The 15,561-nt window shown below is 25.3% G+C and overlaps 6 protein-coding genes across 6 annotated transcripts; 2 read left to right on the top strand and 4 right to left on the bottom strand.

The window, feature by feature from the left end:
• Positions 1-169: 169 nt before the first annotated feature.
• OCT59_010508 (uncharacterized protein) lies at positions 170-2,268 on the top strand (the record flags this gene model as incomplete). The annotated part of the gene is made up of 5 exons (XM_025316769.2): positions 170-304; positions 387-806; positions 892-1,092; positions 1,175-1,582; positions 1,693-2,268. 5 exons carry the CDS (start codon positions 170-172, stop codon positions 2,131-2,133), a joined length of 1,605 nt encoding a protein of 534 aa, XP_025179735.2. The 3' UTR covers positions 2,134-2,268.
• A 403-nt stretch (positions 2,269-2,671) lies between these two features.
• On the bottom strand, positions 2,672-3,558 carry OCT59_010507 (uncharacterized protein; the record flags this gene model as incomplete). The annotated part of the gene is made up of 5 exons (XM_025316770.2): positions 2,672-2,813; positions 2,906-3,077; positions 3,164-3,184; positions 3,253-3,337; positions 3,403-3,558. The coding sequence occupies 5 exons, from the start codon at positions 3,556-3,558 to the stop codon at positions 2,672-2,674; spliced, it is 576 nt and encodes a 191-aa protein (XP_025179736.1).
• A 1,539-nt stretch (positions 3,559-5,097) lies between these two features.
• On the bottom strand, positions 5,098-6,111 carry OCT59_010506 (uncharacterized protein). Its single transcript, XM_025316771.2, has 5 exons — positions 5,929-6,111; positions 5,776-5,860; positions 5,678-5,698; positions 5,416-5,602; positions 5,098-5,337 (listed from the first exon to the last, which is right to left on the bottom strand). Exons 1-5 carry the CDS (start codon positions 6,082-6,084, stop codon positions 5,196-5,198), a joined length of 591 nt encoding a protein of 196 aa, XP_025179737.1. The 5' UTR covers positions 6,085-6,111; the 3' UTR covers positions 5,098-5,195.
• A 1,344-nt stretch (positions 6,112-7,455) lies between these two features.
• Positions 7,456-9,149, top strand: OCT59_010505 (uncharacterized protein; the record flags this gene model as incomplete). Its single annotated transcript, XM_066133058.1, has 2 exons — positions 7,456-9,026; positions 9,107-9,149. The coding sequence occupies 2 exons, from the start codon at positions 7,456-7,458 to the stop codon at positions 9,147-9,149; spliced, it is 1,614 nt and encodes a 537-aa protein (XP_066000642.1).
• A 528-nt stretch (positions 9,150-9,677) lies between these two features.
• Positions 9,678-11,446, bottom strand: OCT59_010504 (uncharacterized protein). Its single transcript, XM_025316773.2, has one exon. It carries the CDS (start codon positions 11,408-11,410, stop codon positions 9,884-9,886), a length of 1,527 nt encoding a protein of 508 aa, XP_025179739.2. The 5' UTR covers positions 11,411-11,446; the 3' UTR covers positions 9,678-9,883.
• Positions 11,447-12,106: 660 nt separating this feature from the next.
• On the bottom strand, positions 12,107-14,742 carry OCT59_010503 (uncharacterized protein). The gene is made up of 3 exons (XM_066133056.1): positions 14,416-14,742; positions 14,108-14,341; positions 12,107-14,011 (listed from the first exon to the last, which is right to left on the bottom strand). Exons 1-3 carry the CDS (start codon positions 14,624-14,626, stop codon positions 12,420-12,422), a joined length of 2,037 nt encoding a protein of 678 aa, XP_066000641.1. The 5' UTR covers positions 14,627-14,742; the 3' UTR covers positions 12,107-12,419.
• Positions 14,743-15,561: the final 819 nt, after the last annotated feature.

Genomic DNA, 15,561 nt, shown 5'->3' with positions numbered 1-15,561 from the left:
TTATTTTGCTGCGCCACGGTCACGTGGTTTTTGCTCGCATAAAACATTTTTTTTTTTTGACAATCTATTTTTAACTGATCCTTGATCAAAGGTATTGAACACTTTTGCTTATTTATTAATATTTTTTTTTTTAATTTTTTTCGTCATAAACTCACTCTTAGTATTCATAATGTTTTCTAGAAATCTTTTATCAATGACGTTGTTGGAAGCACTAAATCGCTTAAATGAAACAGACGGGAGTTTGGTAATAGAAGAGAAGGAAATTAGAGACGCAAGTATCACAGAAAATGGAATTGACAAACAGGTAGTGTCATATGTTTTATTCAGGTATAAGTTTTTATTTAGATACTTTTTAATAATGCCTTATCTTTAAAATATATTCTTAGGTGAACGGAATTAAACCAGAGCTTGCTAACAAAAATACTAAAAAGAAAAATCAGAGTTATTTGCAAAACGAATCTAATTTACTTGCTGATATTCTAGATCCTACTTTAACTCCTACTGGAAAGGAGATTGAAAAAAAAATTGAAAACTTCGCAGCGAAAAGCGAATCACAATATTTAAAATCTAAATTAAAAAACCATTCAATTGAACCTAAAAAATATGATGAATACCTAAAAATTTATTTAAAACAATCTCGTAATGATAATCAAAGCACTAAAGACCAGGATATTGTTTTAAATAATATAGATAATAACGAAGATAATATATTCACATTATCTTCATGGCAAAAAGAAATGGAGGAAGGACAAAATGTATCACTGCAATCCGAATATATAGAAATGAAGTCAAGAGAATTCGCCAAGGTAAATAACCATTTTTTTGTCATATATCAACCATTTTAAAAAGTCTTATAAATCAATCATTCTTACATCATCCTGAAAAACTTAGATGAATACACGTATACCTATATTTTCGAATGATTTTATCAAAAAAGTAGTATCATATTGCATATCGCTAAACCCGGATGGAACTCCTAATATGAATTTTTGGTCTGCTTCTTTATTTCAATATCTTATTGAGAAAAATCTCTTATCCGACAGTTATGTGAAAGATGGAATCGTCAAAGCTTTTATCGAAAGAAATTCATGGGTAAATTTTAAAATTTCTCTTTTTTTAAAAAAAATGTTAATTTCATTGTTCTATTTATTGACAGAATTTCATAAATTGATAGGGTATAATGAAACTTGCTATAATTCATGTTACCGATATACCTGAAAAAGATCTTGTATACCTATTGAAATACTTGATATCACTATCATCCTCAAAACAATTGGTATCAAAGAGCTCATCATCTTCAAAAAAAGAAAAGAAAAAATCTAAAAAACCTTCAATTGAAGAGTTTTTCGCATTAATTATTTGTGCTCCAAGGAATGATAGTAAGATGATGGAAGCTTTAAAAACTTTGAATGAAGACGAATTATTTTATATAATTCAAATTTTGTGTAAATGGATTGAAAAACATGATAAAACTGAAATAATATTTGATACAACATTAATTGAGGCGTATGGAAAATATGAATTTTCTAGTAAGAAGGTTGCTGTATTGAAAAAGATAAAGGACGTACCAGATTTTCATTTCGTAAGTACAAATTATAAAGCTGATTATTATTTAACAAATAATAATAATAATAATAATATAATAATTTGAAATATTATAATCTTTTTTTTTTTAATAATAATATTTAATAGGCTATAGATTTTATGACCTTAATTTTTGATATACATTTTCCTAATTTTATTATTTCCAAAAAATTCCATCCGCTTCTTACTCATATATCAAATTTAATAACACAAGAATTAACAATATATGAGTCATTGGAATCTATGAGAGGATGTTTAGAATTATTTCACCGAAATCATCAAGAGATTGAAAGAAAAAGAAAGTCTGAAAAAATGCTTTCGACGGAACAATCAAGAGATAATGGGAAGAAGAACAATTATTGGTTAAATGATGGTGATATACCTATTTATTCAGTAGAATTATTTAGCTTTTTTGGGGAAGAAAATGAAAATCCTATATTAGATGAAGCAAATATTGATATGGATGAATATGATAATGATGTGCATGCCGAATTAGATAATGATGATGACACAAATAAAGAGCGAGAAAAAATGGCGGATGTCAATTAATTTTTTTATGTATTTTATTTTAATCTAGTACGCTGAAACCTCAAATGTCAAAAATTCATAAAATTATATAAAAAAAATCAACGTTTTTGCAAAACATTTAATTAAAATATGTAGATTATACAGATTACTTCAATGAAACAATGAAAAATTCATCTTTTATTTTTTGTTCCTAAAAGACAAGGTTTTATAATGCCAATTAGCATAATGAAATTAAAAAAAATTAACGATAAAAAAAAAATTATCATTTCCAGTTTACCACGAAATTAATAGATTCTTTCAAACTACTTATGAACAAATTCCAAAATAAAGAACTGAAGACTAACTAATACTAATTATTTTGCCAAAATTTGATAATTTGGGCCAGATTAACTGTATTGTGTGTGTCGTACATAATATTTAATTAACCTTTACGGGAAATGGGATTTTATCACAAGAAAAGTGTTTTAAATTTGACGTTTAGCAAATGAAAATTTTTAAAATTACAAGATCCATAAGATTTATATTACTTCACATAATTTTTGGAACTTTTGCTATTATATTATCCTGGGTCAATTTTTAATTGTTTTCCTAATTTAACGAGATTTTGCAATACTTTAATAATCTTATTTTCAAAGTGCTTGTCAACTAAGCTACCATCTTCATTAAAAGCATGGACAGCGTCAGCAATCGTAATCAAAGGTCTAATAAATAAATAATTTTAATAAAAATTTAATATATAATACACATATTAAATATACATACACATATCATATATAATGAAAAAGTTATTTACTTATTAACCGGAACCATATCCAAGAAAACTAAAGACTGTCTTAAAACAAATTGAGCGCGTCCAGAACCCGAAGAACCTGCAGCACCTATTATTGCTGCAACCTTACCCGCAAATACATGTCCACGATCTCCAACGGGCCTACTTGCCCAATCTATTGCATTTTTCAATGGACCTATTGTATATACAGTACATAAAAAGTAAAAAATATATATAAAATACTTTTTATTTATTATTTACTGAAAATTTAATTTTATTTACCCGGAATACTGTAGTTATATTCTAAAATAAGGATAAAATTTTGTCAATAAAAAAAATTTATAAAAGATTTAAACTATTATTACGTTTACCTGGTGTAGAAAATATGATTGCATCATGGTCAGCGAGAGAATTTTTGAAATCAAGTACCGATTGTGGAGGATTAGATTCGAGATCCTTATATATTTAAGTAATAATGTTAAATTCGGAGTTTTTTTTTTAAGATGTAAAGCAGTGAGCACCTGATTATAAATGGGCACTTGACCCCAATCGATGATTTCGATAGTAGCTCCTTTGATATGTTCAGAACATAATTGTTGTGTACGAAGAAGTAATTTTTTATTACAGCTATCTTTACGAAGTGATCCGCATATTCCTGCAATTTTAAACACAGACATTATAATAGAATTATAGCGAAAAGGTCTATTTTTATACTCATCTCTTTATATGTTTTGTGGCGGGTTCGAAGTCATAAAAATACATGGGTACCAAGAATGCATTGGTAATTATAATGTGCACAAAAAGTAATCTGCAAATCTTATGTGATTACTCAGACATTTTCCTAGAACCTTGGGCCTTTGGTTTAATAATCCGACTTAGGAGTTATTTCATAAAAACAAATCCGGATTAATTATGTAATATCGTGAATTTGATTAACCAAACCCGATCGTAAACTGAAATTATTTAAAAGTCATTTACCATTTTACCTTTTTATATGCTAATTGAACATCCGTGATTTGGATCTCTATTTATTATTACAGTTTTTCTAAAATTCAAAAGAGGCTGCGTCGATATTTAACTTTATCGAGATTCATCTCAAATTATTCGTATACTCTTTTCTGTAATATTGGTAATATTTTAAAGTAGCCGGAAAAACAATGATCCAGGATACAATATCTGGTCGCTTCCTATAAATGGTAAATGATCTCCCTTGCAACTCTATATGATTAACATGAGGAAGCTACGAATAGTTAGTATATCTTTTTAATTTAATTTTAATAACCATATATTATTTAAAGAGCTTCATCTTCAATTAAAGGTTTTTTAGATTTTTTCTTTTCTTTTTTTTTTGAAGAGTTTTTCGCATTAATTATTTGTGCTCCAAGGAATGATAGTAAGATGATGGAAGCTTTAAAAACTTTGAACGAAGACGAATTATTTTATATAATTCAAATTTCGTGTAAATGGATTGAAAACATGATAAAACTGAAATAATATTTGATACAACATTAATTCGTATGGAAAATATGAATCTTCTAGAAAGAATGCTGTTGTATTGGAAAAGATAAAGGACGTACCAGATTTTCATTTCGTAAGTACAAATTATAAAACTGATCAAAAAAAAAATAACAATAATTTGAAAATTTTTTTTTAATAATAATATTTAATAGACTAGACTTTATGACCTTAAATTTTGATATACATTTTCATACTTTTATTAAAAATTCCACTTCTTACTTCATATATTAAATTTAATAACACAAGAATTAATAATATATGAGTCATTAGAATCTATGAGAAGATGTTTAGAATTATTTTACCGAAATCATCAAGAGATTGAAAGAAAAAGAAAGTCTAAAAAAATGCTTTCGACGGAACAATCCAATGTCAAAAATTCATAAAATTATATAAAAAAATCATTTTTTGCAAAACATTTCCTAAAAGACAAGGTTTTATAATGTTAATTAGCATAATGAAATTTAAAAATTGGGTAACGATAAAAAAAAGTATTACCACGAAATTCTATCAAATAGGTTCTTTCAAATTTCAAAATAAAGAACAACCAATTATTTTAAAATTAAGATTAGCTGATACTATAAATCAAGGTAATTATTTTCCGGCCAAGATTTGATAATTTAACTGTACTGAGTATCTCGTACATAATATAATTAACCTTTACGGGAAATAGGATTTTATACAAGAAAACTAATAAATTTGCAGGACGTTTAAATAATTATAACTTTATTTGTAATTTAGACATGAAGATTTTTAAAATTACAAGATCAATATTATTTTTGGAACTATTGCTATTATATTATTCTGGATCAATTTTTAATTGTTTACCTAATTTAACGAGATTTTGCAATACTTTAATAATATTATTTTCAAAATGCTTATTAATTAAGCTACCATCTTCATTAAAAGCATGGCCTGCGTCAGTAATCGTAATCAAAGGTCTAATAAATAAATAATTTTAATTAAAATTTAATGTATAATACACACATGTATATATAATGGAAAAAAAAGTTAATTACTTATTAACTGGGACCATATCCAAGAAAACTAAAGACTTTCTTAAAACAAATTGGGCGCGTCCAGAACCCGAAGAACCTGGACCGGAACCTGGACCGGAACCTATTATTGCTACAGCCTTACCCGCAAATACTTGCCCACGATCGCCAACGGGCCTACTTGCCCAATCTATTGCATTTTTCAATGGACCTAATAAAAAATAAAAAATATATATAAAATAACTTTTATTTATTATTTACTGAGAATTTCTTTAATTTTATTTACCCGGAATACTGTAGTTATATTCTAAAATAAGGATAAAAATAAAAAATTTTTGTCAATAAAAAAATTTATAAAAGATTTAAAACTGTTATTATGTTTACCCGGTGTAGAAATTATGATTGCATCATGGTCAGCGAGAGAATTTTTGAAATCAAGTACCGATTGTGGAGGATTAGATTCGAGATCCTTATATTTAAAGTAATATAAATGTTAATTCGGAGTTTTTTTTTTTAAAGATGTAAAGCACCGAGCACCTGATTATAAATGGGCACTTGACTCCAATCGATAATTTCGATAGTAGCTCCTTTGATATGTTCAGAACATAATTGTTGTGTACGAAGAAGTAATTTTTTATTAAAGCTATCTTTACGAAGTGATCCGCATATTCCTGCAATTTTAAACACAGACATTGGTTTTTTAATAAATGTAAAGAACTTAAAGTAGAATTATAGCGAAAAGGGCTATTTTTATACTCATCTGTTATGAATATGTGAGTAAAGATCGTCAAGAATGCAATTAGTAATACTATTAATAATGTGATGAATAAGTAATCCTGCAAATCCCATGTGATTACTCAGATACTTCCTAGAACTTTTGGTTTTAATAATCCGACTTTTCAATGAAACAAAATCCGGATTAATTATTATTGTACGACTTTTTTTAGCGCAAAGTTTCATCAGTTTTTTTTAAAAAGGAAGAAAATAACTAATTTCGGAAGAATTCCAAATTCCTTTGCATGTTACATAAAAAAAAATCAGAGATTTTTGATCGTAAACTGTAAATCATTTAAAAGTCATTTACTCTTTCATAACTAATGGTGATTTTGATCTATTTATTATTACAGTTTTTCTAAAATTTAAAAGAGACTGCGTCGATATTCAACTTTATCGAGATTCATCTCAAATTACTCGTATATCTTTTGCCCTTTGGCCGGAAAACAATGATCCAGGATACTACGGATATAATAAAAAATGGTAGCTATCAATTACGGATAATAGAAATAAAAGTCGGTAAGCGATTTAGTCGAAAATACCATCAAAAAATTGCCTTATAAAATAAGATTGATATAGTCGCCCTGTAAATGGTAAATGATCTCCCCGCATATGGAAATATTATACTAAGAAGCTGCGAATAGTTAAGCATATCATTTTAATTTAACTTTTAATAACCATATATTATTTAGAACTTTGTGCCCATTTGTAAATGTGATAGTTACTGGAGATAGTTAGTTGTCAATCAAATTAATCGTTTTCAGAAATTTTTATGACGTTCAAATTAATAATTGGTACGATGCACTTTTTTCAAAGATGATGATTTTTCGTGAGAATAATGATGTTACGCCTTCCGTCATTCCCGTTTATATCCATGATAATTTCATCTTTATCGGAAGCGTTATTTCTAGGAAATTTGAGTATAAATTCTTTTAATTCCTGTGGCGCTATCCGAATTTGTTCTGCGGATATAGTTTAGATCATCGATGAGTTCGGAAGATCGGATGGTATTTTTCCTGTATTCCCTGTATCGGCTATTACCATCCCGGTTACACGATTTTTTTTTAGTTTAAAATAAAGGTTACAAAAAAGATTTTCCTTTTAGCATTCTGTGCAGAAATTTTCTTAATTCAATTTTTCTTTTCAAAATTTTTTTTTTTAAAAAAAAAAATTTATATGTAATAAAAGGCTAATCAAATATAACTTTAAAAAAAAATTTTTTCTATTTAATCATCATCATTTAATCATCATCATCTTAATTAAAAAAAAAAAATTTATATATATAGAGAGATGTCCTCATTTTTACCCCTAGAAATTTTTGAAGAAATTTTTGAAAATTTACACGACGACAAAATAACATTACATTCATGTATTCTTGTTAATCGTTCATGGTGTATTACAGCAATACCTATATTATGGAGACGACCTTTTTTATTATTAAATAAACCTTCCGTGAAACTTATTCATACTTATATAGCTAACGTCTTTGATCAACTGGAAAGTGAAGTGAGATTAACTAAATATATCAAGAATTTATCTCGACCATTCTTTAAATATTCAATATATTTGAAAGATTTAAGAACTAAATTTTTAACAATAAGTATTAAAGATTGGGTTAACGGGATGGAAAATCAATTTGAAAGCGAATTAGAAGGATTATTCTTTGATTTTAATAAAGTTGAATTGGTTTGTCATTTATATTCATTACTTATTAAAAATTTTACATCAGTACAAAATATTATTCATTGTTCTTTAGAAAATTTTCAAAGTTTACGTGGACAACACATAGAATATTCACCTAAATATCCGAAATTTTTACGATCTTTACAAATTGAAATTAAATATGATAATCATATTTTATCATATTTAACACGAATAAATTGTGTCACTTTAGAAGAGATATGGATAGGTCCTTTAATTTCTGGTGTACAACTTGATTCTTTATCACATTTGATAAAACTTCAAAATTCTTTAAAAGATTTTCGATTATACGGACCAAGATGTGAATGGCTTGGAGTTCCAATAGAGATCATATCAGCTTTATCCACTCAATATAAGACCCTTCATACCATTAGATTTTCTGAATGTAATTTTTCTTTTTATAACCTCTTTGATTATTTGGGAATTTGTCAAAATTTAAAAAATTTAGAATTTCATAATTGTGATTTTCCTGAAGATCAAGCAACTTCTTGGTGTAATGTAACTTTTCCAAACTTGGAAATTCTATCATTTGTTGGAGTGGTATATTTAGATGTAGAAAAGGTAACAACGATCGTAAAGAATAGTCAAAAGAATTTATCAAAAGTTTTCTTACCATGTATGACACCACAAGAAGATTTAACAATGTTTACGGAAATATTGGTGAATTGTAAGAATGTTACATGTTTCGCATTTTGGGCTAACATAGATGCAGAATTGGACGCGGCTTTTCGTGCTTTAGAATCTTTTAATAGATTAGAATGTTTATCAATTGACAGTGAAGATGGATTAATTCTTAATTCTAATCAACTTTCACAACTTGGAAAGATTTTGACTCCTACTTTACGACATCTTGAAATTTGTGTTGATACTTCAGCTGAATCTTTTGAACAATTCTTATTAAATTTAACAGCTAATCTTGAATCTTTAACATTATCATGGTGTCCTAATATAAGTGATGATCACATTAAAGTTATTATAGGATATGCTCAGAGAAATTCACAATTAAAGTATGTGGCTTTGGATAATGATAGAAGTACGAATTTAAGTGATGTAGTTATTAATGAAGCATTACAAGTTATTCCTTATTTTCGTATAGAAAGTATTGATTCTTGTGAAGTCATTAGAGCATGGTTTGATGATTCTATATATATGTTAAACAAGTAAGTTTTTTAATAAATATAAATAATTATTTATTTATATTAATTTTTAAATGTGAATTTAGTAAACATAATTTTTATAGTTCTTCTGTTGTAAATAATTTAGCTATAATGAACAATATTTAAATGATATAATTGATCTGGAAAATTGTGGAAGAATTTTATGAGATCTCTTTTTTTATGTAAGTTTTTTTTTTCTTTTTTTTTGGATATATATTAACAAATAATTCAAAAAAGAGTTTGATTTTTTGAAAGAAAGAAAATTTAAAAAGAAGAATATTTAGAAGTTGGATTTTTGGAAGAATTTTTTTTTTAAAAAAAAATAAGAGAAATGTGTTTAAAATATATTTAAAAGAGCTACTTAAAGAAGGGGATTTTTTTAAAAAAGAATAGAATTTTAAAAGTTTATATATAGATTATTTGTTTTACAAGTTTTATGCAAAATGCAAGAAAAAAAAAATCAAAATAAATAAAAAAAGAATTTCGTTAAAAAATATATCATTTGTTTTTTCCTCGTCGTGAATTTAATAATTTACCAGAAGTGGGCCGATATCTGCTAAATTAAGAATTGAAAATTTTTGAATAATGTCGATGTCTATATGATTATATTTAATAAAAAGATTCACATATATACGTATTATACAAATTTTATTTGTCGTTATCATATTTATGTAAAAAAAGCATTTTATTTTCAAAAAAAAAAAAAAAATGAATGAAATCTACGAATACAAACTGAATATAAATATTCAGATTCTTAAATATCAAAAAATCTTAGTAAATAATAACTTTAATAAATAAAAAGAACCTCCCTATTTATCCCAATTCCAAATTCCAATTCCCAATCCCAAAATACAGTAATTTTAAAATTCTGGATTTTTAATAGCTACAAATTTAAAATTATCAGAACAAACCAATGAAAAATTATTTTTCTTATTTTTAATATAAAAATTATTTAAAAGATTCATTTGTTCAATATTTAAATAACAATCCTTAAAATAAAAAATTATCTTATTAAAATAAATATTATAAAAAAAATATTTTACCCATCTTTTAAGTGAAATAAATGAATAATCATTAAATTTAAAAGAAAAATATTTTAAACAAGGTAAATTAACTTCATTAAATTTATCTAAAATTTCATTATTTGAAGTACAAGAAAATTCAATTAAAAGGTGAGATAAATTTTTTAAATTATTAATATAATTTAAAAAGATTATAATATGATCATGAATCTTATCAAAAATACATAATGAAATTGTTAAATGAGATAAATTTGGACATATATTACAAAGTGGAGATTTTCCATTAATCCTAGGAATATAAATTTCTAAATATAATTCTTCCAAAGTATTTTTTGAAGATTTTAAAATAGATTCTTTAAGATTATAATCAATTTCAATAAATTTAGCCATAAAAGATTTAAGTTTTAAATTAGCCTTACTTAAAGGGAATAAAATAAATTCAATAGGATAAGTACCTTCAATTTCAAGATATTCTAAATTAATCAAATGATCAAATGAGAAATAAGAAAAATCAATAAAACTAATTTTGTTAAAAGTTAATCTTTTTAAACTAGTTGCTTGATATTTTAAAGCCATAATCATTCTTGAAATATTAATATAACCTTTTGATAAATCAAATGAAGTTAATTGATTTTGATTTTTAATGAAGTTAACCAATCTTGTTTCATATTCATCATGTAAATAAATTAAATTATAAAATTTGAATATCTCAATCTTGGTACATAATGTTGGTAAAACTTGCAAAAGATTTTTAATATTATTATAACATATTTCTGAAGTATTATTAACAAAAGAAAATTTCGTAATATTTCTAATACCAGAATATTCTTCATTGGTAAAAATTTCAACTTCCAATATATCCCCATATCTACGAGATAAATCCAATATCAAATGATCAATCCTATAAGAATTTTTTAATATTAATTTCATTAAAGATTTTTCAATAATATCAATTGTTGGATTTTGATTAAAATTAATACATTCATCAAAGAATGGATTTTTAGAAAGTCGATAATTTTTTAACCAATAAAATACCGCATGTCTAACTCCCCTTAAATTTAAAATTTTTAAATATTTTTCATAATTAAATAAAGGTTTAGGTAACTCATTAACATTTATTCCATGATTTTGTTCCAATTCCAATCTTATTTCTTCCTCAAAAGAATTAATGAATACACCCAAATTTATGGATGAATAAGTATTTGGCATAGGATTTTGCCAAAGAATTGTAACTATTTGTTTACACCAAAATCTATTCACTTGAAGACATGAATATAACGTGCGAAAATCCTCTTCTAAATAATGAAAAATTTCACATAAACTTTCTGTTGGTAAAGATGAAAGTTCCGTTCGTTCTTCAATCATATTTTTTTTTTCTTTGGTTAATAAAAAGAGAGAAAATAATTTTTTGAGGCGTTTCGATTACCTTATTTATGCTAAATTGAATTGTGATGTTCATTAAAATTCCCTATAATATCTGAAAAATTGATTACATAACTTTATGGATTTGTAATTATTCAATTAGGTTATATTAGGCAAATCCATATGAATTAGCCCATAATGATTTAATATATGAAATTCTTATGTCGTAAGGTTCATAAGATGTCGTCAGATTAAATCATTTCGTCAAATCGATAATAAGTGTAAAAAAATTATAATTATTTAATTATAGTTTTTATCGATAAAGTAAAATAAATAGGAAACGGATCAAATTTTCCGGATCAAAAGTAAATCAAAAAATACTACCATATATGAAACGGATAATGTTTTCTGGAATCTGGACGATCTCCTTTTTAGGCATACACAATGGACATTAATAAAACATAATGAACCTCCCTTTAGCAAAAAGTGTTACGGTATTTTAACTTAAATTAGGAATTACAATTTAATAAAGTTTAGTTGCTATTAACTTTCGAATTCCGCTCATATTTATTATTTATTTGTTGCGTATTATTATGTGCAGTATTTATCTTTAGTTTTCGGTTTCAATTATGTGAATCTCAAAAATAAATGTAGTTATTTCTGAGAACAATTACTTAAGTGACATAATATAAATATTATAAAGTTATGGAACCGATAAAGGAATTTTAATTTTTAATAATAATTTAAATACAAAGTATAATAAATACAATATATATAAGTAAAAATTTTATAATATATAAATAACCGGTAATTGAAAACTCATATTTGGTTAGAAAACTTAATGATATAAGGATTTATCGTTACCAGTTCGGTCTGATTTTGAGTCAATTTCACGTTGAAAATCATTAAAAAGGCGCATTAAATTACAACGTCACGAGTAAGTAACTTATAAATGTGCCATATATGTTATTTTTAGTGTCTCCCATATATTCTTCCTACTTAAACACTTAATTCATTCGTAATTAATGGATGAATATGGAATGATAGTTTCAGATTCTGTAATCTGTTGCAGATTGTTGTTGTTAAGATTATGGTTAATAATAATTTCTACAATTTCTTCAATTCTATCTGTATTTATTAAATTAGGAATTTGACTAGCAACTCGAATCTGTCTATTAAATAAAGAACCTCTACTCCCTGGAATTGGAGATTGACGATTAGATCTCGTTGGAGTAAGTGGATAAGGAAATTCTTTACCACGTATAACAGAATATCGTTCAAATACTGACTGATCAGATTGACATGATTGCGATGCTTTTTCATCATAATCATCTTGATATTGATATTGATCATCATTTTGTTGAAAATTTTCATATAATTGCTCGTCGTCTTCTAAATAATGTTGTTGAGATTTTGTTAAATTATCATGGGATAGATAATTAGATTTTTCTATATTTTGCCAACCATCCCAATTCCAATCGCCCCAACTTGAATAATTTATTTCATGACATTTGAAACATGAAAGTTTATAACAAGTACGAATTTTTTTTCGTTCTTCTATCTCATTTGAAGTCATAATTTTATTATACTCAATAGTTGTTGAATTAGTTCCATTATCAGAAGGGTTAAGTGTTGAAGTTGAACTGAATATATTTGAATTGCTGATTATTGAATCATGAAATTCTTCTTTTATAAAATCATTACATTCAATATTTTCATTATCAACTGAATAAATTGAATAAACATTCTTAACATCATTATTTATCGGATCATTAATGAATTCCAATGGACCTGATATATTATATCGTTCATTTTTTTCTATTTTTTTATTCTTTCTATTTTCAAAATTAGTAAATCTAAAATTATCATAAATAAATAATAATTTCAAAGCTTCTTCAGATAATATATATAAACCTCTACTTTGTAACTCATCCCATTTAATTTCGACAGTTTCTGGATCATCAATCTTAGTTATATTAGGGAAAGAAGAAGGTTTAATATTTTCTTTACGTTTTAAGATAAATTTTTCGGGAAATGTTGGATAAAAAGAATTTCTGAATCTTCTGCTGATCTTTTTCTGAATTTTTTTAACATTTCTTTTTAACATGCTTGATCTTTGGATAGGATTAATATCAAATTGTTCCATTGATATAATAGCGTCATCTAAATTTTCCATAGTAATATCAGGTAAAATATGTTCCTTAAAAATAATTTCATTTCCATATTCATTAGTAACACTATTTCTTATACATTTCTCCCTACATTCAACATAATCTTTTAATAATATATTTAACCTATCAGGTAAATTAGTTGAATAAGATCTTTCCCTCATATAAGCCAAAAATAGATGAGTTAATGCATTTGAATATTTTAACCAATCTTGATAAGCTAAATGAAAATTTTCATAAGATTTTGAAAGTGATTCATTAAATAAGTGAAGTGACATTGATTTTAGAATTCGTCTTGGATGGACGTGATTTATATGAGAAACTTCCATAGTCATTGCGAAAAAATCAAATAATTCCACGAGAATTCCTTGATTTTTATATGGAAGATACGAAAGGAATTGATTAAATGAACCAATTTTTGGATCATATTGCCATTCTATAATATAATAGAAGAAAGTTTTAATATACGGGTATCATCACGTGACGTACGGTAAAAAAAAAAAAATAAAAAATAAAAAAAATTTCAAAATACCTATTTCGTGTTTAACGAAATCCTCATAATTTTCGTAGGAAATTATGATAGAAGTACAATTTCTTAATGCCATCCTTATACCAATAATAATATTATTTATGGATTGATATTTCAATTCTTCTTCAAACTCTACACGATTATCTCTTAATAGACAATTAATAAGGAAACGGACCTCATCATTTTCATTGTCAGTTTGAACAGGACCAGGGCCAAAGATATTGGGATCCGTTAATCCTAATTTCACAGTATATTCTCGGAATTAATTCTAATAAATTTCATCGTCACACGAAGATACGTTAATACGTTACCTCTTTTAACTAATTCATTAACGTATAAGTGAACTATAAGATAAGTTTCACCTATAGTTATAGATTGTTCAACATCTCTTTTTTGTTTTTTCTTTATACTTCTCTTCTCACTTAAAAAACTAAATAAACTGAATTTCTTTTTTAATGGTTTAAAATTTGAATTTGTTTTTATTGAAGATGAAATAATCGAGGCGGATTTTGATCGAGACATGGATAATAATTATATAAAAGTTTTGGAATATCTTTTTTTTTTTTTTCTAAACGATTAAAAATTATTTACAATCTATTCCCTCCTATTTATATAAAAGTTAAAAATTTCAAAAATAAATTGAAAAAAAAAGTCGAATGTACTTATATTTATATAAGCTTATTATTTTTTTTTTTGGAAATGAATATTACAAAGTTAGTAAAAAAATGGGGCGAGTGGGACGTTTACATGTGCCTAATTATCTTATTTGAGTAAAGTTTTGCCGATAGATTTTAGACTGAAAAAAATTTTAACCCGTGTAATCAAATCATTAGGTACCAATTATTTTGAGAAAATAATGAAAGTCGCGTTAGTATTATATTACATAATATAATTTCGTAATAATAATAATATTTTAATCATTCAATCAGAGATTAATTTCCGTAAATCCGTAACTTTTTATACGTATTAAAATTAATATTACATTTAAATTTTCACGACAATTGTCAAGCTTAAATTAAATTAAATTGTATTAATTGTAAAATATATGAAATTATAATGATATACAAGAAAATCTCAAGTTTTTTACATTATTATTTATAAAGTATAACGATAAACAAACAAACAATTTTAACTGATTTACTCAAAAAAGGAAGATTTTGATTAGTCGTGATTATTATTGATGTTCAGAATTTGGAATCGCTATAAGGATTATAATATAGAGACATATACTGATATACATAATGAATAATATAATATGATGTTTTACGAAACATTTATATGTTTTTATGTTTTAATTAATTTATTTTTCTATAGAAATACGTGGAAAATGTTTTAAAGGTTTTCCAGGTGAGAAAAAAGAAAAAAAATTTCTTTGAGAAAATTGTATATCATTGGTGCATTCATCGGTACATCTTTTTTTAAATATTTTCCATACTTTTTCTAGCATAGAATTTAAA

This window comes from Rhizophagus irregularis, chromosome 18 (assembly GCF_026210795.1).
Source record: "Rhizophagus irregularis chromosome 18, complete sequence".
In the NCBI taxonomy this organism is placed as follows: domain Eukaryota; kingdom Fungi; phylum Glomeromycota; class Glomeromycetes; order Glomerales; family Glomeraceae; genus Rhizophagus; species Rhizophagus irregularis.
This window is presented reverse-complemented; position numbering and strand designations above follow the sequence as displayed.